At 44.1% G+C, this 23,150-nt stretch overlaps 1 protein-coding gene and 1 long non-coding RNA gene across 3 annotated transcripts in view; one reads left to right on the forward strand and one right to left on the reverse strand.

The window, feature by feature from the left end:
* The window catches only part of CD38 (CD38 molecule), a 35,443-nt gene extending 33,220 nt beyond the window's left edge, over nt 1–2,223 (reverse strand). Inside the window, exon 1 of the mRNA XM_039838150.1 lies at nt 1,772–2,223. Coding sequence (XP_039694084.1) covers nt 1,772–2,070 — 299 coding nt within the window. The 5' untranslated portion in view covers nt 2,071–2,223. The remainder of the gene's footprint in view (nt 1–1,771) is intronic.
* On the forward strand, nt 837–23,036 carry LOC120582821 (uncharacterized). Of its 2 annotated transcripts, none has more exons than XR_005647655.1 (3): nt 837–1,148; nt 5,757–5,883; nt 19,433–23,036. It is a non-coding gene; the product is annotated as an uncharacterized LOC120582821 (long non-coding RNA). The 2 variants fall into 2 exon arrangements; XR_005647654.1 differs by having other exon boundaries at nt 5,761–5,883.
* The last annotated feature ends 114 nt before the right edge of the window (nt 23,037–23,150 follow it).

The raw sequence follows: 23,150 nt of genomic DNA on the forward strand, positions 1-23,150 counted from the left end.
TGTCAAAAATTATCCAGACATGGTCAGTAAGTTTTATGGTCTCTCTACCTACGCTGGCAACACACACAGGCAGGGCAGTGTAGCAGCTGAGTTCCCTCTGCGGAGCAAACTTTTGGCAGTGCGCTCACACTCTCTACTTCGGTTTGCTTACGTGTAAATTGGAATAGCAATAACAGCAGTAAGTGCCTCAGACTGTTGTTGAAGGACTAAACGATTTGATTTAAGTGCCTGGCGCATAGCAAGTACCATATTACTAACTTATATGTGTGTACGTGTGTGTACATGTATTGCGAGATCTGGATATTCAAAAAATATTAACAGAAGATATCCCCTTTTAATATTTTAAATATGCATGTACATGCATACACATGTATAGGTTGAACATATGTGTATATACACATACACGTATACAGACGAGTATTTAATACTGAGCAGGTGTCCCACAAACACTGAAAAGCCATGTGATTTCTACGTGCATCCCGCTTACTATAAGGATGTGCTAATGTAACCAACAGTGTGACCTTAGCAAAGATGACTGAACAACAATCATCGAAAAACGATTAAAATCATCTTCAAACGGTTAAATTAAGGTGAAAATAAAAAGACTCCTTTTATCCTTACCAACTGGAAATCACCTGACATAATCCATACGAAGAGTAACAACCTGGAGCAACACCGCCACTTCCAGTTTCTCTGTCAATGAACTAGTTAATTGGCAAAAGTTAAAGGGCTCTGACCATCTTTGTTTGCACTTGAACGATCTGTGCTGAAGGCCTCGGGTGTCCGCATCAGAAGCGAACCCCTGAGCGCGGGCGGGACGCAGGGAGGGCGGGGTCATGGAGGCGGAACGATGCGATCTCAAACTCACCGGATCGCATAAAATCCATAAAATCGCCGCTGCGCCTGCCGCCTCCCGCACCGAAGACAGCTTTCTACTTCCCAGCATATTCTACTTTATGCCCAATTTCAAAAACGAGTTCTCCGGGGGAAACCAAGCCTCGGGAATAGCGGTCAAGAAAGCGGGGAGACATGAGTAGCGAGCTGCGAGCGAGCCCCAGGAAGCTCCTGGAAAGGTCCCGTAGCCTGACGTGGGTGGTGTTTCCAGTGTCTGCGCAGATTCATTGAGCTGCAGATGCACCTTACCTACCGTATGTGTCATATCTCAGTTTTTAAAGTTGTTCTTGGTGGGTTTTGCCTTGTTAACGAGCTCACTCGCATAACTCGTTCACGGCGCTCTGCAGGAATCGGGGAGCTGTTTTCCATGAACGAATGAAACTCATTTCAGAGGTCTGGCCCTTCTGACACCACTCCGCCACCCCCTTAAGCAGGTGTCATCTGTAACCGTCCGGTCATTTTCGGGTCACAGACAGCGAACGGAAACCCCATGCAAAGTAGAAAATGCCACCGACACCTCCCCACCCCCACCCCCGTGCGAGCGCCCTCGTTTTCGGTCCCCGAGGGGGCTGCGACTGGGCACCGCCGGGGCCCGGGGCGCCCTGCCCCGGGGGCGCGCATCCCTGCCCGGGGCCCGCAGCGCGCTCTCCCCGGCACGCTCGGCGCCATCACCCGCGGCTCCTGCGAGGGGCGAGCGGAATCGCAGGGCTGGGACTCCTGGGCACTGCGCAGCGGGCTCTCAGCCGGCCAGGAACAGAAGATGCTTTGTTTCGGGCCATCCCGGCCGCTCCTCCGCGCGCGCCGCCCCGCGGGGCCCCGGGCCGCGCGCCACAAGCCCTGCGCGGTGCCTAGCGGTGCACCGCAGAGGCCAGCTCACCTCAGCTCCGGCTTCATCAGTTGAGTGTAGGCGTAGCATCGCCCTAGGACGATCTCGCGAAAATGGAGAGTGGTGCCCGCCCCTTGCCACTTCTTGAGCTGGGGCGCCTGGTGCAGCTTCAGGACTCCGAACACCACCCCGAGGATCGCGGACAAGACCAGGACAAATAGAAGGATGCCCCAGATCTTGGCTTTCTTGGAGATGTTGCAACAGGGATCTTCCTCCTCCTCCTCCTCGTCCTCCACCTGGGACACGGGGCCGTCCTCCACCTGGGACACGGGGCCGAGTCTGTGGTCCATTGCGGGGGTCGGCGGGACGAAGTCGGAGGCCCACCGGCGCTAGGCAGGAAGCGCAGAGAGAGCTGCCTGCCGGGTTCAGAAACTGCACCCTGCCCTTTTATCTTGCATTTGCTTCTTCTTGGCTTCCTTTCCCACCCCCGCCCCCTCCTTGGAAGTTCCCTGGTCAGCTGGACCAATAAGGACTTAAAGGACCTCTTCACCAATAGGGCAGAAGCAGCCACCTTAACCTTATCCTCCAGGTGCCTGAATAATACACAGTATATTCTTGCACTTTTCAGCCACCTCCCTTTATCAACTTTGCAACTTAACACGGCTTCCTGGAGGATATGAAGGCCGGCGGCTCGCCTCCACCTGTGCAAAGGAATGCTCTACTTCAATTTCTTAGTGTTGACACATACCTGCTCAGTCCCCCTTCGAGGCTCCACTTAAGCCTTACCCCGTCTCTCAGGTGGCATCCTGGTTAAGCTCTAGATCCAAATCCAGCTCTGCCGCCAGGGCGATGCGGTGGGGTAAGTCACCCGAGCTCTGTGCTTCAGATATAAAGTGGGGGCAAAGTCGAAACCACTTCACGGAGCCGTGAGGATTAAGTGAGTTCCTATGTACAGTGTGTTTGGCACACAGCCTGGCGCATGGTGAACACTCAGGGCATGTAAATGTCCGCTCTCGCTGCCTGCTCTGACCTCGAGGAGGGGGTGTCTTCTGTAACCCAACGGTGCTGCTTAGAAAAGTGTCTGCCATGCAGTAAACGCAACAAGAGGCAGAGAGAGCTGCCTGCCCGGTGCAGAAACTGACCCTCTCCTTTCATCTTTCACTTGCTTCTCCTTGGCTTCCTTTCCTTCCTCCTCCCCTTCTCTCAAGGTTCCTTAGCACCGGGAGCCCCGGACGGACGGGGCGTGGGGTGCCGGGCGTGGGGCGGGGGGTTGGGGATGGTAGGAGCTCTGCCTAGTCACAGAGGGAAAGTGGAGAACATGGCTTTAGGGGCTGGAAGGTGAGCGGCTATGCTGACAGTGCCATGCGGACATTGTCTTTTGATTGCTTCTCAGTGAAATGAGGTCACCTCCTGAGAGTGAGTGAGGTGCCGGTAGAGGAGCCGAAGGAGTGGGAAATGAGAGAGGTCCTCCGGGTGTCCTTAAACAGCAGGAGCCCGCAGAGTTGAGTTTGCCGGGGTTGGGGTCTGCCTGTGTATGAGTTTGCCAGGGTCCCCATAATAAAGCCACAAAGTCTATTATGACTTAAGCAACAGTCGAGTTCCTCCGAGGCTCCTGCCTCCTCTGCTTAGAGTTGGCTGCCTTCTTGCTGTCCTGACATGGTTTTTCCATCGTGTATCCACACATTTGTGTTCAAATTGCCTCTTCTTATAATGATACTAGTCATATTGGATTAGAGCCCACCCTAATGACCTCATTCAACTTATTTACCTCTTTAAAGGCCCTGTCTCCAAATCCAGTCACATTCTGAGGTCCCGGGAATTAGGCCTTCAACATGTGAATTTAGGGATGGGAATATCATTCAACCAATAACCCCGGAGAAGAGAAAGGCAAGGAGGTTGAAAGCTTAAGCAAAGATGGGATGTCAATAATGGAAAATAGCATCGAAATCCCACAGAAGCTGACGTGAAGACAAAAGGAGAGTGGGCGCCCCCACGGTCTCCCTCGTGGCTGGGAGGTCCTGATGGCGTCAGAGCTGATAGAGGAAGGAACAGCTCCACTTGCAAATTACTCCCTCCAAAACGAAACTCTTCACGTTCTCCTTCGAACCGGAGCTTTTTCTGGTCTTTCGAACTGCAGTGAAAATAACCCCCATCTTCCAGTTGCTCATGCTGGAAACTTCCAAGTCTCTGACCCTTCTCCGTCATCCCATACATTTACCTAGAAGTTGCTTCCTTCTGCCTGAACATTATTTAATACTCACTTTACTCGTCTATACCGCCACCAGCTAGTCCAAGAGAAAACTCACTCTCTTTCTTACCCAGGAAGAGCTTCCCCAACCTTTTCCCCTGAATCCACTTTGCCCAGCCTCCTCCCTCCATCCTCCCCCACCCCCCACAGCCAGGGGGGAGGCATTCTTTTAAGCCACACTCTGTACCAATGTATCTTTTGTAAACTGACTCTGATTCCTCATCCATCCACTTGTTCTAGACACGGCAAGCAGGCACGGAAGCCTCCTCCTCCAGTCTCCACAGATACCTCTCTCCTCAACCGTCCAAGCTAGTCCAGTCCTGGTGGCCTTATTTCTGTCCCCAGCCAGACCAAGCTCTTCCCTGGTGCTGGGCCTGCCTGCACAGGTGCCACTCTCCCTACCTGCCATCTTCCTGATCCTTCAAGTCTCCTTCACTGAGACTTTTTCAGGATGCCTTTCTTGATCCCACGTAGCTCCCAAACTGGGTTAGGTCTCCAAGTTTGACAATTTCTAGCTTCATATCGTAGATGCCAGTAGATCTCCTGGGACAGTACAAATCTCAAAGGTGCTGGTCTGAACCACGTGCCCAGAAATGCATCCTCTGAGAATTTCTTGGAGGTTCCTTTCTCAGCAAGACCGGGACTTTGCTTAAGGGTTGGGTGGGCAGCAATTGAAGTTTAATCACTTCGTATCTCGGGACTCACGTTGGCACACACAAGTGCTTGTTGCACAAATAAGTGAATGAATGAATGAATGAATGACCGACCGGAACTGGATTCATAGGGCTGTCCTCACAGTCTCAGATCTAAACAAAATAATATGAAAAATGGGATTAGAAATGGTTTTTCCTTGGGGTCCATTCCCTGATCTCTGACCTTGCTGTGTTCTCTGCCTTCCTCGCCCCTTTGCCTGAACTTTGTTTTATGTTGAAAAATGAGCAAGGTCCAAAAGCAGTTACTGTGTAACAAATTTTGCCACTTGCTCCTTATCGAACTGAACCATCTGATATTAATAGTTTCCTGGTTTATGAAATGAAACATTTAAGACCTGCCCCCCAAAAAATCCTTTAAAAAGGGTATTTGTTTTTGATAATAAATGTAATAAATACACATGGAGTAAAAGTCAAACAGAATGCGGTGAGTATGTACACCATCAGCCTTACCATATTCGAGTACGGCAGCAGCCATACATGTACTCACAAACAGAGAAATAAGCTTTCATTGTTTTGCGAAAATTATTGCGTATTGCCTATCCTCTTGGGCACCTGGCTTTCTTCACATCGTGGTATACTTCGAAATAATTTCCTATCGGCACATATTTCTCAACCTATTTTTTAAAAAATGATCCCTCGTATTCTATTCATTATATATAACACAGTTTATTTAACTAGACCCATATTGATGGGCACTAAGGTTTTCCTCTCCTTTTTTGGAATAAATATTCTTGTGTCGGTATATTTTTTCCGATGTCCAAGTACATGCACTCTTAAAAGTGGACTTCCTGCATCAAAGGGCATGAACTTTTAAAAATTTGCAAAATAGTACAAACTGAAGAGGTTCTGGCAATACCGATTGCCACATCCACGCTTTCAGATTACGCTTTCAGATTTCTTTTGTCTTAATTTCTGGTTATGAATCAGGAGTGATTTGGGAACGCTTCTGCTTTTAGTTTCTCTTTCTGTTCAGTGTGACGAAGATGAGACAATAAACCCTCAACCCTGTAACCTTTTGCTCTGGAGAAGTCACTTGGTCGATGAACCTTCTCACTTTGTGTTCTCTTTCTCCAAGGTAGATGTTCAGCACAAATGTCAAGCATCCTGGTATGCCCTTGGTGAAGAAGATGAGAAATGCACAAAAAAGAAACCACCCTCCCTGCACACCCTCTGGCTGTGGCATGATTTGGGGCAAGTTACAGGTTTGAATTTGTTTTCTCATCTGTCACATGAGTACAGTATCATGCTTCCTCAACAGGTTACGGTGGAGATTAACTGGGATAATATACATGCCTAGGACAAGACAGGCATTCAACAAATGGTAATATTGTTATCGCAAGCTTCCTTGCACACAGCTGCAATGCACCGAGGCTTTAAAATGACATATTCTGTCATTCATTTATTCAACACATGTTAAGGAGCCACCATGTGCCAGGCACTATGGCACCTTGCTGAGGGCACAGAATTAAACTGGTCTTGTAGAGTAGTTAAGAACATGGGCTTTCCGGTAAGGTAGACTTGAGTGGGCTACCTCTGTCTCTTGGGCAAGGAACAAAACTTCTCTGAATGACAAGTTCCTCTTTTGTAGAGTAGGCTTAAAAATATCTGCAGGTGTCACTGAATTATTTTGAGGATGGAATCAGGTAACATACAGAGAGAACTTCGCTGAGTGTCTGATGCCTAGCGAGTATTCAACATACGGGCACCAATATTCGGACAGCTGTGTGCGGACAGGAGTGACAGCAGTAAGTCAGAACGGGTTTCAGGAAGGCTTGGCAAAGACTGTGACAGTAGATATGGCTGTTGAGGGGAAAACAAGGTTTGCAAAAAGTGGGAAAGGCATTTAGACGGAAGCGTAGGGAAAATTTCAGGGTGGCCGCTGGGACCACAGAGAAGCGACTTCCTCCCAACCACACTGCCAGGGAGTGGAAACGCTGATCCTAAGTGCTTTTCCCTTTGTCAACTTCGTTAGTCATTTTTAAATCATTCGAGTGATGCAATCACATTTTAAAAACTGGAAATGGAGAAAGGGAGAAAAATGTCCCCCTGGTCCAAAACCCTCACCCAACTACCATGAGCACTTTGGTGTTGATCCCTCCAGACGTTTTTACCATCTCGAGAGCTTTAAAGGTAGTAATAACACATACCATATGTGCGCACGCGCGTGCGTGTGTGTAATTAATCTTTTTCCTCCTTCAGCAATAGTTGCCAAGAGTGTCAAATACTGTGTGTACAGTACAACATGGCCATCATACAAACACTTTATCATTTCTACATTACAGGCAAGGAATCAGAGACTCAGAAAGGTAAGCAATTTGGCCAGAGTTAGTTAATCAAAAAGGATTTTGAACCTAATCTTAATTTCAGACCTGTCCAACTAACCCACCTCTGTGCCGTTAGGCAGCAGATAGTTTATGCGCACCCACTATGTGCTGGCCCAGATTTTGCAAACTCAAACGGTTCCTGCAGAGTATTTATGGTCTAAAGTGGCAACTTTTGGAAACATGTTCTTGTGCATGGGTTCATGGCAGCCAGCCAGACTCTGAGCACCTCTAGGAAGCTGGGGGTGGACTTATTTTCTCAGGAACGTGTTTGTCTCTCAACATGTTTTTACGTCCTCACATCCTCAGAGTACCATCACCAGAGGGAGGGGGAATAGGTGTCAAATGTACAAAACAATAGAGAAACACACTCATTGATGTCAAATAGATCACAGCCTGTGATCTGGCTTTTTTGCTAGCAGTCTTGTGGAAAGAAAGGTTGCATGATTTCTCCTCCCACATCCTGAAACTGAGCAGGGCTGAATGGTGTTTTCACTCCTTATTCTGTATTTTCAATGAAAGAAGACTTAGAACCTGGCAGAATGCCTCGAAGCACTCTGAGTGCCCTTGGGCTGCCTGCTCGTCCCTGAGGTGTACTGCTGGCTTGTTTACCAGCCTGGGGAGAGAGCTGAGTATCTGAGACCTTCTCAACCACTTCCTGTTATGGCTAACCTCAGCATCACAGAGTTGGTGACTTTGAAGCTCTCCCCACCCTTCACCCCCGTGACCTAATTACCTTCGCTTCTTAAACTTTTAGGTGACAGCTGAAACACCCTAAGTCCAGGACCTCTTTCACAAGCCTTCATCTGGGTTACAAGCTCCTATCATGGGCTCCCATATGTATCCCATACTTCCCGACTGGGGAGCATACTTCTATGCCCCACACTATACTAAATGGACACCGACACGATCCTTTTCTCGTGTATGATCCCTGTGACCAGCAAGCCCCTGGTACCTACTGGGCACTGCAAAACTATTAGTTGACGAATATCACACTATAATGCAAATCTCTTTCTTTCATTCATTTATTCGTCCATTCATGCACTAAATATTTACTGAGCACCTACTATGTTCTATGAACTGTTTAGGTACTAGATATATAGCATTTTAAAAAAATTGGTATTTATGGAGCTCATATTCTAATGGGGGGCAGACATGTAATAGATGAATAAGTAAACCATAGCCTATATAGGTGACGATGAAGCCTAAGAAACAAACTAAGCAAGAAATGGGATAAGAACTGGGGAGAAGGTTGCAACATCAGAATGAGGGCCGAGAAAGATCTCACTGAGAAGGTGGCATCTGAGCAAGGATTTGAAGAAGGTGAGGTAGCCACGTGAAATTCGGGGAACATCTGGTGTGTTGCAAGGAGAGCAGAGAGAATGAGTGACTTACCCAAGGAGTCCTAGCTGGTAGGTGATGAAACTGGGAACCGGCCTCAAACCCAAGCAACAAGATTCAGAATAGCTGCTCTTCTAAACCATGCGAGCTCTTGGCTGAGCAAACACACACACGCAGATACCCCGTGGAATTTCAGTCTCTTAAGGAAATCCCTGCCATTAGCTCTGAGCCCTTCGCCGTGGCCCGGGGCAGGCTGGCTCTGATTGGATTGGGTCTCAGGCTCTTGCTGACTGAACTGGGGAGTAGAGGCTCACATGGGCTGAATGTGGAGCAGAGGAAGTTCTCCAGAGGAAAATCAGGATATTGTCACCAAAAGAAGGGTGAATAGATGATGAATTTCAAAAAAAAACGACCACCACCACAACAACAGAAAAGCATACTCATTAACGTCAAATTTACCCCAACTCATAGCAACTCGGGCAAAGTTTATATATCAGTTATTTCATGTATACATTTCAAATCACTCAGAACACCCTGAAATTCATGCCAAAAATTTCTGAAGAGCTTTTCCTATGTTTACTTGATTCCCCGGGGCCCTTGTGCTTTCCATTCTTATATTCCAACACAAAGAGGCTGAAAGTCCAATATCTCAGCCGAGGGGAGGAGCACATACTTGAGTATCTAAGAGGCGTCTGTGCTATGTGTTTTCAGCCCAGTGTTCTTTGGAGCAGGCTCAAAACAAAACTAACCAACAGAAAACTCAAAAGAAAACTTCACATAGAATGCATTGAAAAGAAGCGTACTAAATATAGTTCACTGATTTTATTTTGTTTGTTTGTTTTTTAATAAACTTATGCTTGTAGTGCAGTTTTCGGTTCACAGCAATACCAGGCAGAAAGTAGAGAGTTCCCATATAACCCCTTTCCCACACACGGGAACCGCCTCCCTCACGAGAGTGACACCTTCGTTATAACTGAAGAAACTATATCGACACAACTGAAGTCCATCGTTTCCATTGGGGTTCGCCGTCGTCTTTGTACATTGTGCAGGCTTGGACGAATATGTAATAACGTATATTCACCATCACAGTGTCATCCAGGATAGTTTGACTGCCCTAAATATTCTCTGTGCTCCCCCTTTTCATCACTCCTTTCTCCCTAACTTCTAGCAATAACCGATCTTTCTACTCCCCACCTAGTTTTGCTTTTCCGGAATGTCATATAATTAGAATCATGCCATATGCCGCCTTCGGATTGGCTTCTTTCACTTAGTCATATGCATTTAAGTCCCCTCCATGCCTTTTCATGGCTTGATAGTTCATTTCAGCACTGAATAATATTCCATTATCTTAATGTACTACAGCTTACTTATCCATTCACTTACTAAAAGACCCCTTGGTTATTTGGTTTTGTTTTCTGAGACTACATTTTCTTCAACCCAATAAATTTTAAATTTCTCCTTACTTGGCTAATTAATTTGTAGTCAAAGCAAAGTTCGAATTTATATTTTAGAAAGATATCTTTCTTGCAAAGTAACAGTTCTACAGATAATTTTTCAAATTATAATGGTAATTTTGTGCTCATGTGCAATTTTGAAAATTAAGAAGCATACAAAGAAGAAAATAAAATTACTCATAACTTCATCACTCAGAAATAAATGTCAATATTTAAAATTTGGTGTAATATATATTATATGTATATGTGATTTTCCCAGAACTTACATCCCAGGATTTTAATTTATATTATATGATAGATATTTTACCTTCTTTTAAATATTCTTTAAAAATATCATTTGTAATAATGCATAATTCTCTATAGGATTGTCATACCATAGTTATTTGATCATTATTCTGAATTCAAAGATTTCCAATCTTTTGCTGTGCTATGATAGCATTCTAAAAAAAATCCCTTATGTTTCCTTATAATAAATTTCTAAAATTTGAATGAAAATATCATTATTAATGTTAGAAGAAAAAAAACAAAATCAAAGGAAATCAGAAATTAAAACATATGCTAAAGCTATAATCACTAAAATTCAGGCAGAAAAAAAGTAGCTCAGCTCTCCAAGTTACATTAGTTGTAAAGAATCTAGAAATAAGTTATTCTTTTTTCTTTTTAAAAATTGCATTTAGCACATTTTTTCTTGATCGAAATTGTGATACATGTGTTTTGCAAAACAACTTGAAAATATACAAAATTACAAATATCCAAAATGTAGGAAATTTACAAACCTGTATTATACTGATCCTTCCAATCACATATATATATATATATACACATATATACATATCATATGTATATAGCTGTATACATGCACTATATAAATGCATAGTTTGGAATTAAGTTCTTAAAATTATCTGCAAAAAAACCCAAAATGGCTTATAAGCACCAAAACAATGTCACAGAAGTTTATTCATTCATTCACATACACATTCCAAAACTATGCATTGAGCCTGCGCTATGCACCCGGCTCTGGGCTGGATTCCAGAAATATAAAAGGCATTCAAGACAAGGCGTCTGCCCCGTACAAGTTGATAGTCTGTTCTGGAGAAGGAGTTCTTGTCAATTAAGGATAACTAATGGTTGTGCATGCCACGATACGAGCTTATCAGCAGAAGTGCTCTAACAGGAGTGAAGGAATGGTGAATGAGCTAAAATTAGAACTTCACTCAGGTCCTCGCTCATGAATTATTTTCTCATAGTTTACATACAGTCCCAAAGCTTGGAAGATAAGAGTGAAGAAACAACTTCCTTTTTTTTAGCAACCGAATTCGAACCCATATTTCCCTGTCCATGGATTATCATATGCGATATTATCTCATTTGAATTTCACATTCAGTTCATTGCTTTTCCATTCCAAGTGAGAGTGTGGGACACAGGACACCACAGAAATATCTTTTTTTCCCAGAATTACACAAGCCAGAGGAGAATTTCAAAATCTCATCTTGAATAAACATCAATTACCAATAAAAGAAATATTTAATGTTCAAACATCATATTTAATGTTTAAACAAAAAATATTTGATGCATGTTTACATATGTGAGGAAAAATTATGTATTCACCAGACAACTATATTTATTTATTCAATTTGTTTAATTAACATTTATATTGAGTTCACCATACGCCAGCATTGTATCAGCATTGAACAAACCAGATGAAAATCCTGCCTGAACTTCTTTGGAAAACAGTCTGTCAGTTCTTCAAAATGCTAAACGGAGTTGACATATGACTAGAAATTCCAATTCTATGCATTCGCCCAAGAGAGAAGAAAACATACATCTACACAAAAATGTACATGAATGTTCATAGCAGCATTACCATAATAACCAAAACATGGAAACAACCCAAATGTCCATCGATGAATGAATGGATAAACTGTGGTCTACCCACACCGTGGAATATTATTCAGCCATGAAAAGGAATGAAGTACTAACACACGCTGGAACACGGATGAACCCTGAAAATATTATGCTAAGTGAAGGAAGCCAGCCACAAAAGGCCATGTATTGTATTATTCTGTTTATATGAAATGTCCAGAACAGGAACATCTATGGAGGTAAAGAGGGTGTTACTGGTCGCCTAAGTCTGCACGAAGGGGAATGAGACATGACTGCCGGTGGGTAATGGGGTTCCTTTTGGGGTTGATGAAAACGTTCTAAACTTAAATGACGTGGTGGTTGCAAAATTGTAAATGTACTAAAAACCACTGAATTGTGCACTTCAAAAGGATGAGTGTTATGGTATGTGAATTATACAGATGTACATGATGTATGTATATAGATGTGTGGTATATGAACTTATGGTATGTAAATTATACAGAGTTAAACAACAAAGATTTTTTTTAAAAAAATCCTACGTTTCTAGGGTGACTCATGTGGCTCTGTACCCCACTGACCCCTCCCGGCCCCAGTAACAAGGAAACTTATTTCCATTGGCAGAACTGTTCGTATGCTGCTTCTTATCACTTAAGAGGAGGAAGGAAAGGAGAAGAGAAAGAGAGGAAAGGAGAGAAAAAGAAAGAAGTGGCAAAGCAAAGGAAGGAGGAAGAGGAGGCAATGAAGAGGGAATATTTAGTGAGCGTGTACTATGTGCCAAACACTATACTGGCCTCTCTCTGTAAGATGTTATTAAATCTTCAGAGTAACTCTATGAGATAGGTGTTATTACTGTACCCATTTGATAGATTTGGAAACTGAATAAGGTGGGCTTCCAATTTTAAGAAGTAGAGAAATATTGTACAATTTTGAGGCTCTAGATGAATTTTTAGACACTGCCTTTGGAACCTTAGTGTCATTCTGTCAACTGATGCAGTACTTGCCCTGATGGAGAGATTCAGACCTCTCAGATTGCCCTGGCACGGTTCCTGCAAGCCTTTGAACCTCTGGAATTAAAAGCTGCCATTTTGAAATAATTAAGAAACTCGTTTCTTTGGAAGTGGGGTGGAGTGTACATCTGCAGTAATAATCAGATGGCTAGAGTGTCTCGAACTTGATTTTCAGAGTCCCCCTGCAAGCACACACTAAGGCACACATCAAACACTCAGATGTTCCCTAGTGAGGACCAGCACTCCGCATTGACAGATGGTTCTATCTGGACTCTGAGTTTATTTTTCTCTTTAGAGCTTTTTACCCAGATACTACGTGATGGCTAGACTGTCATGGCTAGACTGCAGAGGTCCAGCAAAGAATCAATATCTCAATACATCAATGTGACAAATGTATTTACTCTTTGACCCACTGACCCCGTTTCTAGGAACTTATCCTACAAACATCCCTGCCCACATACTAAATGATAGATACATCAGATTACTCATTGCAACATTGTTTATGAGAAAAAAAATCATTGCAAACCAACCAAATGATGTTCCGACAGGCGACAGGTTAAACAAATTATGAAACATCTCTGTAAAAAAAAAAGTGAGGAATCTCTCTAGGATGTATTAGTAACCAGGAAAACACAAGTATTCGATACAAAGTATTGTATATGTAATGCTCCCTTTTGTATAAGAAAAGTTAAGGGGTAATTATATTTATTCATAAGTGTTTGTGCTGTCACAAAGGAAAAAAGTGGTTATTAGGGTTGAGGGGGACAGGAAGTTTGACAGCCATGGGAGTGAGGCTTTTTATATTGCTTTGACTTTGACCCATATGTATATATTGCCTTTTCAGAAATAACATAAAAATCACCAAATGTAATCTAAAACAAAAATGAGTACGTATATTACAAAAAAAAGGACCATTGGGGTCAGCACGTGTGTTGCCTCGTATCAGGCACGCTTATCAAAATTACCCTCCAGCTGTGAAATAACAAAATTAAGTGTGTGTGCAGATGCTTCCTTTGTTGCTTCTTCACATGTTCTAAAACCACAGAGAACGGATGACAACATCCTTCCTCTCAGCGAGGGCCCTTCTGCGGCCCGCCCAGGGGTCCTGAGGACAGAGCCAGCAGACAGGAGGTACATACATTTACATTTATTATACAGCCCTTAGAGAGAAGCACTTTGTAGCTATGTGCAAGCCTAAGAGAAGATATTTAGAAATTCAGAAATATTTCCAAGCTAAAGATGTTCACTTCCTTGAGTACTTTTCGGCCAGAGTTCACGACGGGGGCCACCATAACCCCAACAAGCCCTGTTTCGGTGGTTTCTGAAGCCTTTACTCAGGGAGTATTTCATCTCTGGTCTCAAAGGCTGCCCACAGCCCTGTGGCTTCTCTCAGGATTTTTCTTTCTTGCTCAATCCCTGCTAATGACGTGTCAGCGGCTGCGGGCTATGCATTCCCCCACGCGGCCCTCTGGAATCTACGTTCTTCTCCATCCCCTCTCTGGCCCGGATCCTGTCCCGTCAGGTCCCCAGAGGGAGGGGCGCCGGCGAGGCCTGGTTAGTTATTTCCTGTCTTTTTCCACTTGGGCTGCTATAACAAAATACCAGACATTGGGTAGCTTATAAACAACAGAAGCTTCTTTCTCATAGTTCTAGAGGCACGAAAGTCCCAGAGCAAGGCACCAACCAGCGTGGTCGCTTTCAGTGAGACGCTTCTTCCTGGTTCATAGCCGGCACCTTCTTGCCGTGTCTTCACTCACAGGGTAGAAGGGGTGAGGAAGATCTGTGGGGTCTCTTTCTTAAGAACGGGAATCCTATTCATAGGGATTAAGTCATCCGCCTTGATGACTAAGCTCCTCCCATAGGCCCCCACGGCCTACTACCCCGTCTTGGGGGAGTTAGGATTTCAACATATGAATTTTGGGGACACACAAACATTCAGATGATGGCATTTCCTCAGCTGGTTCCCTCCTTGCAGGGTTGCCTCATGCCTGCTGGAGCCGTGGATGAAGGTCACTGTGCCTCTGCAGGTGGCCTGTCCATGATCTTCCCTCCTTCCGACTCCTGCAGCTGCTCTGCCCACTTGGCCCTTCAGGCCCTGGTGTGTCCAGCACACTGTCAGCACCTTTGTAAATGATCCTTTGTTAAACCCTCCTCAGATTATCCTGAGTTGACTGTGTCATCTATATCTTTCTAGAACCCTGACCAATATAGACTGGCCCTACCTACAGAACAATTTGATTTTGTCCTGTAGAAATTAATAAAGATAGCAACCCGCTCACCCCACCCCTGCCCCCGCATCTAAGAAATTATGGAGCCAGGACTCAAACTTGCACAAGTGACTTTAGAACTTACACTCTTAACCAGCATATTGGACCATCTGTGCGGTTACTATTTACTAGAATCATTATTATCATCACCATCATCAAACATCATCATCATCATCATTATCATCTTCTATATGCAAGGTCTAATTAATGTGTCTTCTTTCGTTACAGAAAGTTAAGAAATATATTAAGAGAAATATTTTATTCCCTAGAGGTAACAGATGTGCACGTGGTACATATTCTTCTAGACTTTTTTCTATTTACACATAGTGTATATCTGAGTGGTTACTAGGTGCGGAGCAGAGTTCTAAGTGTTTTACACGTATAAACTCATTCAAACCCCACAACATATGTTGATTGCGGGGACGAAAGCCAGAGATTTTCATAAGTCAGCATTAATCCTGGCCAGAAACCTATGCTGGGGTTCAAGTGTGCACTGCAGCCCTGGCGGACTCCCTCTTGCTGTGGGCTCACAGTCCCATAGCCCCTGCAGTCCCTCTCAGAACCCCAAGGAGACCTAGCAGCCGCGTGTCCTCAGCCTCAGGTCCTCAATTTCAGGAGCTTCCTTCCACGCAGTGAAGACTGCCTCAAACCAGGTGAATAACTCACCTGAGAAACCACATGGCTTATTTCCTTGTGCTGACCCTGGCCAGAGACTGTGAGAGAAGCATCTGACCAGCGACAAAGATGTCCTCCTTGACCTTACTCTATTCAGGATCCTTTGAGCCCTCCAGGACCCAACCTTGGGCTCTGTCCTTTTTTTGCTTTGTCCAGTTTTAGCAAAAATTCTTGCAAAGCAGAATCCTGTTGGGTCCATTAAAAAAAATCCCCATCCTTGAGAAATGATCAAGTTCCTCAGCCACCCCTCCCCAATATCTTGTCACCCTGGCCTGTGATGGGGAGCAGAATGTCACCCCCAAATATGCCTCTTTGGCATAGGGATTACTTTGAGTCGATCATTTTTGAGAAACAGCAGACACTGGAGAAGCTTTGAAAACTGAAGATGAGTTATCTTTTCTAAAGGGAAAGTTACATCTATAAAAGAAACCTCCACTTATGAGGGTATCTGCTTCTCTGTACCAGAAAAAGGATTATAGGTTTACACTTGGTGTAAGAGAAAAAGCATAAATTTTCTTTTTAAAAAAAGAGTTTAGTACTGCCAAGAATATTTGCTATTTGCCCTGCTGAAATCTGATATTTGAAAAGATTTTTTTTTTAAAAGAAGAGCTCTACAGTTAGAAGCTGGACTAATTGGAAGCTGATTTTTTTTTTTTTTTGACACCAATAACATCTTCTAAGACCCGGCTGACCATCTCTTTTCCTCCTGGAATTACTCTCTGAACTCCTTTTATTTCCAGCTGTGATGTTTTCCTACTATTCTGCCGTTTGTTTGATTTTTTTTTTTTTTCCATTTAGAAGAAGAGAATCACAAGAATGGAGATTCTCACAAGAATGGACATGCTGGTCCGGGAAGGGAGGGATGCCAAACAGAAAAAATAATGCACATACACGACATTTACTGTTTCCTTAGTTTACATGTAGGCTATAATTTTACATGTAGGATGTAATTTAAAAGCAAAATAACAGGTACTATTAATTTAAAAATTTTTTATTATTTAATTACAATTAATATTCAACATTATATTAGTTTCAAGTGTATAGCATAGTGGTTAGACATTTATATGATTTACAATTGATCCTCCCAATAGGTCTTGCACCCACTTGATACCATATATAGTTATTATAATATTACTGACTATATTCTCTATGCTGTACTTTACATTCCCACGACTACTTACTAATTGCCAATTGATACCTCTTAATCTCTTCATCTTTTACACCCATCCTCCCAAATCCCTACCCATCTAGTGACCATCACTTTGTTTTCTATATCCATGAGTTTCTTTCAGTTTTGTTTGTTCATTTATTTTGTTTTTTGGATTCTACATATGAGTGAAATCATATGGTATTTGTCTTTCTCTGTCTGACTGATCTCACTTAGCATAATATACCCTCTAGGTCCATCCGTGTAGTCACAAATAAGATTTCATTCCTTTTTATGACTGAGTAATATTCCGCTGTGTATATATACTATATCTCCTTTATCCATTCATCTTTCGATTAGATCATTTAATCCATTTACATTTAAAGTAATTATTGATAGGTATGTACTTATTGCCATTTTATTAATTACTTTCTGATTGCTTTCCTATATCTTCTCTGTACCTTTCTTATTCTCGTGCTCTCATCTCTTGTATGTTGATGACTTTCTGTTGTGTTGTGTTTGGATTCCTTTCTCTTTATTTCTTGTATATCTCTTATAGATTTTTGGGTTGTGTTTGCCATGTGCTTCATGTATACAGAGCTATGTTTATAGCAGTATATTTTAAGTTAATGGTCACTTCATTTCAAATATATTCCAAAATCACCACCAATTTTACTCATCCCCTCCGCATTTGTTTTTGTCATTACTTTTTACTTCTTTTTGTGTGTGTGTGTGTGTGTGTGTGTATCCATTAATTTACTGTTATAATTACACATGATCTTCTACTTTTGCCTTTTAACTTTTACACTAGCTTTAGTGTTGATTGATCCACTGCTTTTGTTATGTGTTTGCCTTTGTCAGTGAGAATTTTTTTCTTTACAATATTTTCTTATTCATATTTTTTTCTGTCTTCTTCTTTAAAAAGTCCTTTTAACATTTCCTGTAATACTAGTTTAGTGGTGATAAAGTCCTTCAGCTTTTCGTTGTCTGGGAAGCTCTTTATCTGTCCTTCAATTCTGGATGATAGCTTTGCTGGGTAATCTTGGTTGTAGGTCCTTGCCTTTCATCACTTTGAATATTTTTTGCCAATCTCTTCTGCTCTGCAAAGTATCTGTTGAGAAATCAGCTGGCAGTCATGGGAACTCCCTTGTAGGTAACTAACTGCTTTTCTCTTGCCACTTTTAAGATTCTCTCTTTGTCTTTAACCTTTGGCATTTTAATTATGATGTGTCTTAATGTGGGCCTGTTCGAGTTCATCTTGTTTGGGACTTTCTGTGCTTCCTGGGCTTGTACGTCTATTTCCTTGACCAGGTTAAGGAAGTTTTCAGTCATTATTTCTTCAAATAGGTTTTCAGTTCCTCTCTTCTCCTTCTGGTAGCTCTATGACGCAAATGTTGGTACGCTTGATATTGTCCCAGAGGCTCCTTAAACTATCCTCAACTTTTTTGGATTCTTTTTTATTGTGGCTATTCTGATTGGGTGTTTTCTGCTGCCTTTGCTTCTAAATCGCCGATTCAATCATCTGCTTTGTCTAATCTACTATCGATTCCTCCTACGGTATTCTCCATTTCACTTATTGCATTCTTCATTTCTGACTGGTTCTCTTCTGTTTCTACCTCCATTTCATGTTTCTACCTCACTGAGTTCATCAACTCTTCCCCTCAGTTCATTGAGCGTCTGTTTTGAACTCTGCATCTGGTAGATTGCTTGTCTCCATTTTATTTAGTTTTTTTTCTGGAGTTTTGTTGTTTTTTCATTTGGGACATGTTTCTTTGTCTCATTTTAGCTGGCTTCCTGTGTTTGTTTCTATGTATTACGTAGAACTGCTATGTGGCCTTATGTGCTAAGTATCTTGTGTGGCTCGCTGACTACGGGCCTGACATTTTTCTGGGTTCTTTATGCACATGAATTCCCTTCATTAAAATCAGATTTAGGGTTGATTCTTTCACATCTCAAATGCTCACTGGGTCATGGTTGGTTGGGGTGAAGCCCTGTGACAGACACAAAGGCAAATAGATAAAGTCACTGTCCTCAAGGGAGACATAAAAAATAAATGCATTCAAAACTGCAACAAAGTGAGGCTTCAAGGAGGAAGTGAGCAAAGTATCAAATATGGAAGCTTATGTTGAGCATGGAGAACTAAGAGGAGGTACCTGAGAACATGGAAGGTCTCTGGGGACACAAGACTAAGAAGGCAGTGTGGGGCAAGTGGAAAGATCTTGAACGCTAGATTTAAAATTATGAATTCTCTTTTGCATCGATGATTTTGAACTGGGTGAGGGACTGTTGCAATCAAGACCTTGGTGTAGGATGTTTACTCAAACGGTGTTGTAGGCTTGCGGGGCTAAGAAGCAGGAGCCCAGTTAGGAGCCAAGTCTGTGTTGAAACCAGCATCTAACGTGTAAAAAGCCTAGCACCTGCATGTGAATGATTCTGTTCTAGATTGCATTCCCGATGTCAAACACAGCCTCATGTGTTTAAAATTATGACTATGTGTTTGAATACACATGGAGAAAAGTCTGCTACTTTGCACGTAGCACGACAGAGGGTGCGTGTTGCCTTCTTCTTAGTTTTTCTGTATTGCTGAAAGTTTTTCAAGTGAGCGGGTATTATTTTTATATTCAGAAAAAAAGTGATCTTTATTGCTTTAAAAAGAATGCCTTTTTTCCCCCACAGAACTCAAATGTCAGCATCTAATTAAGTCTCAGGCCAGCACTCTGTCAGTGGCTGTGTAAGCCAACTGGTAACCCAGCAACCTGAAGGCAGTGGACACTGTGTTCTCCAGGCCTGGCCTGCGAGACGCCCTTGGCTGGATCTTCTGCGGCATCAGCCTGAGGAGGTGGCTGCCTTGAGACAAACTGTGAACTGCAAGTCAGTTGGGGCCTTTTCTGTTCCTTTCTAGGTATCCCAAGCTCTTAGACCACTTGCCATCCTCCCTCCCTCTCTCCTCACCCGCACTAGTAATATATCACCCATGTCAAGCATTTTCTTGAAATATGCATAAATAGAGAACGTATGACACGTGATGGTTTTAGTCTTCCCTCATACCATCCCTGACCTCCTCCAGCAACACTTACATTAAAAGGAAATTAAAGAATCATCCACCCTGTGCTTTCTTTTCTGCACCCGGTCCACTGGCACATCCATTCTCTCAAAACTACGTGTGGAATGTCCACTCTCTCCAGGCATGGCCGGGCCGGATATGCAAAGACGAGTAAGTCTTCAAAGAAGCCACAGTCCCAAATGATGACAAGACATGGTAAGGGAATTCACAGGTGGCTCGGGAGCAGAGGAGCAGTGAACAGCGAAGGCTCTTGTGGGAGAAGGTGCCAGAAGACTCGATAAGGAAGAGATGCTTAAGGTGGGCCTTAAGGTCTGCCGGATGGATGGTGGAGCAAGAAGGGAAGTCGATGCAGAGAGACCAGCACGTTCAAGACCTCGAGGACTGAGAAGTTAAGTCCCGTCTAGGTTACGGCAAGATGCTTTGTTTGATGGTGCCCAGCCGGCTGTGGCTTCTCTAAGAAGCTCAGCCCACTTTTACAATTCACTCCAGTGGCTACACCAGTGAACATTCCACCGCATGCCAGGTCTTCTTGGATTTTGTTCCTCTACAGTCTTTTGTTCCAGAGTCTGTTTATTTAACCCGTTCTGAGCTTGACCTGGTTCCAAACAATACCCACTCTCTGCGTAGGCAGTATCTTACTGTACCCTGGCTCCAGAGTGTCCTGGCTTTGAATGAGGAATCCACTGTTCCTTCAGGTGTCTGAGTGTGTGCAGGGCATGAAAGCTGAAGACGTGACAAGTAGCTTCAGGAGGCAATGCTAACTAGCATCCATATCCTGGGTAAGGGCACACGAGGAAGTCTCGGAAGGTAACACATTTAGTCCAAAGAAATTGTGGAGCAAGTCTAAGATCTAAAGAACAGGTCAACGAACAATCGTTTATTCACTAATATTGATTGAGAATCTTTTACGTGCCGAGTGCTGGGCCAGGAGCTGGAGTTGCAACAATGAACACCCCCGCTACAGCTGCTCTTGGTACCCGCCATGTCTGGCCGGTTGCTAAGGCTAGTGGCTTTCCTGATGAGGCCATTGGGTGTCTGCTGTGATTGGTCAGGCCTGTGCCACAGTGATGGTTAAATATTTTTAATGAGACCTTTGGTCCCTGGCCTTGTTTTTAGTGGGTAAATATACAGAGTAATCAATATTCACATTAACGAATGTATAGTTACAAACTGAAATAAGGAAAAGAACTTCGAAGCTGACGTAGACAGGGGGTTGGTGGTCAGGGAAAGGTTTAAGGAGGAAGAGACTCTTAAGCTGATGAGGAGACCTGCGATGGACAGGCAGTGACTGGAGGAGACAGGAATGCAGCAAGTCAGAGCCTTCTGAGCCCATAGGGAGAGCCAGAGGATTCTGTGGACAGGATGAAGTTGAATCCAGTGAGACACAGGGGCGGAGTGGAGAACTGAAGAGCTGTGAAGAGTTCTCAGTTGGTTCGGGTGACAGTGGCTGCTGTGGTCTGAATGTTTGTGTTCCCTGCAACATTCATATGTTGAAATCCGAATGCCTGACGGATGATGATGTAGGTGGGGCCTGTGGGAGATGCTTAAGCCGTGAAGGCAGAGCCCTCATGAATGAGACTAGCGCCTCATAAAAGAGAGTCCAGGGAGACCCTTAGCCCCTTCCACCAGATGAGAACACAGCGAGAAGGCACTGGCTTACGAACCAGGAAGGGGCCTCCCCAGAACACAGCCATGCTGGGGTCTTGATCTTGAAATCTCCGGGCTCTAGAACGCTTTTTATAAATGACCCAGTCTGTTGTATTTCGTTGCAGTAGCCCAAACGGACTAAGACTGGCTCTTTTGGGGGAGAAGTGGGAGGGTTGGTGAGATTTCTATAAGAGGCGGTGATCGACACCGCCACTGCGGGTTAGAAAAAAATGTGCACAGCAAGGGTGCGCGGCCCCGTGGAGGCCGACCAGCCCGAGACCGCCGGGCCAGCCAGCCCCGTCCGCGCTAGCAGAAGCTGCCGTCACGTGGCGATGACCCCCTTCATCAATGCAGAACCCCATAAGCTACCAAAACAAGCCAAATCATCTCCTCCCATCACCTTTGGCCGGGGAGGGCTTCCGTCCGAATTGGAAGTTCATCAGTCAGGAGTGCCCGCGGCAAACGGCGGAAGCCACCGCAGCCAGTCCAAGCAGAAGGCTCTCAGAGAGAGCCAGGGATGAAGCTCCAAGGCTGTGCAACCTGAAACCGCACCCCAACTACAATGTCTGACCGCTCAGCAGAGACCCTGAGCCCGCCACTGGGCTCAGTCACCTCAGCCTGTGCCACCCGCACCACTGCTAGGACCCTGCCTCTGCTGCCTTTTCCACTCAGGGCAGGCTACGTCCTGGCTGCATCGCCATCGCCACCCCCTCTCTGCCCTGAAGTCTCAGGCACGTGCACCTGACTGGTCAAGCTTAGGCCACGTGTCTGCATCCTGGCTCCGAGGGAGACTGAGAAAGCTAGCTTCTTTCTTGGGGAAGTGACCTTCTAGTAAGAAATTCCCCAGGCATATAAGTTATGTTCCAGAGGAGAAAACGGGAGTGTTTTCAGCTCCCACGAAGCACTGAAGGACTAGAGTTAAGCCTGAATCGTTTTCCAAGATTGGATGGAGTTAGAGCCTCACCCCCACCCCCACCCCCACCGGCTCCATCGTCCTGTTTCTTATATATTAAACGGGGCTGCCTAAGACAAAACAAAACCCCCTTTGTCTTGGAATGTTTTACTTCCACTCGGGACCGGCTACATAATTTTCAAGGCTCAGTAAAAAGTGAAAATGCTGAGTTCCACGTTTGAAAATTCAGAATTTAAAGACAGAGACAGAAGAGGTTCAGACCGAGCAGGGCCCTCTGAGCCCAAGCCTGCGAGTCTGCACAGATCGCTCGTCACCGAAGCTGGCTCTGCGTCCTCTTTCCTCTTGTTGGCCGGCAGCATTTATTTGGTTCAGACACCTGTCTAATCTACTGTTGTCTGATATGGCGAGAAGAGGTGAGAATTCAAGTAATATCCTCGATAACAAGATATCTGATCAGGTCTGGATCTACCTGGAAACCTCTCAGAGCTAGTACCCACACAGAGAGGAAGAAATGTTGAAACTCCAAGGCTGAATGAAGAACAAAAGTTGCTTTGGCAAGCTCCTTCATCCTGCCTCTCCTTGCAATGCCCGACTGTTTGGCATGGGATACCGGTCGTAATGGTGAGTAAACTGGCACAGGACTGTGAAATGTTACAGAGCAGGTCTGTCTGTCTTTCTTTTATTTTTTCTTTCTTTCTTTCTCTTTCTTTTTCGTTCTTTTTTTCTTTCTTTCTTTCTTTCTTTCTTTCTTTCTTTCTTTCTTTCTTTCT

Source organism: Pteropus medius, unplaced genomic scaffold, assembly GCF_902729225.1.
Source record: "Pteropus medius unplaced genomic scaffold, Ma_sr-lr_union100, whole genome shotgun sequence".
Classification (NCBI taxonomy): Eukaryota; Metazoa; Chordata; class Mammalia; order Chiroptera; family Pteropodidae; genus Pteropus; species Pteropus medius.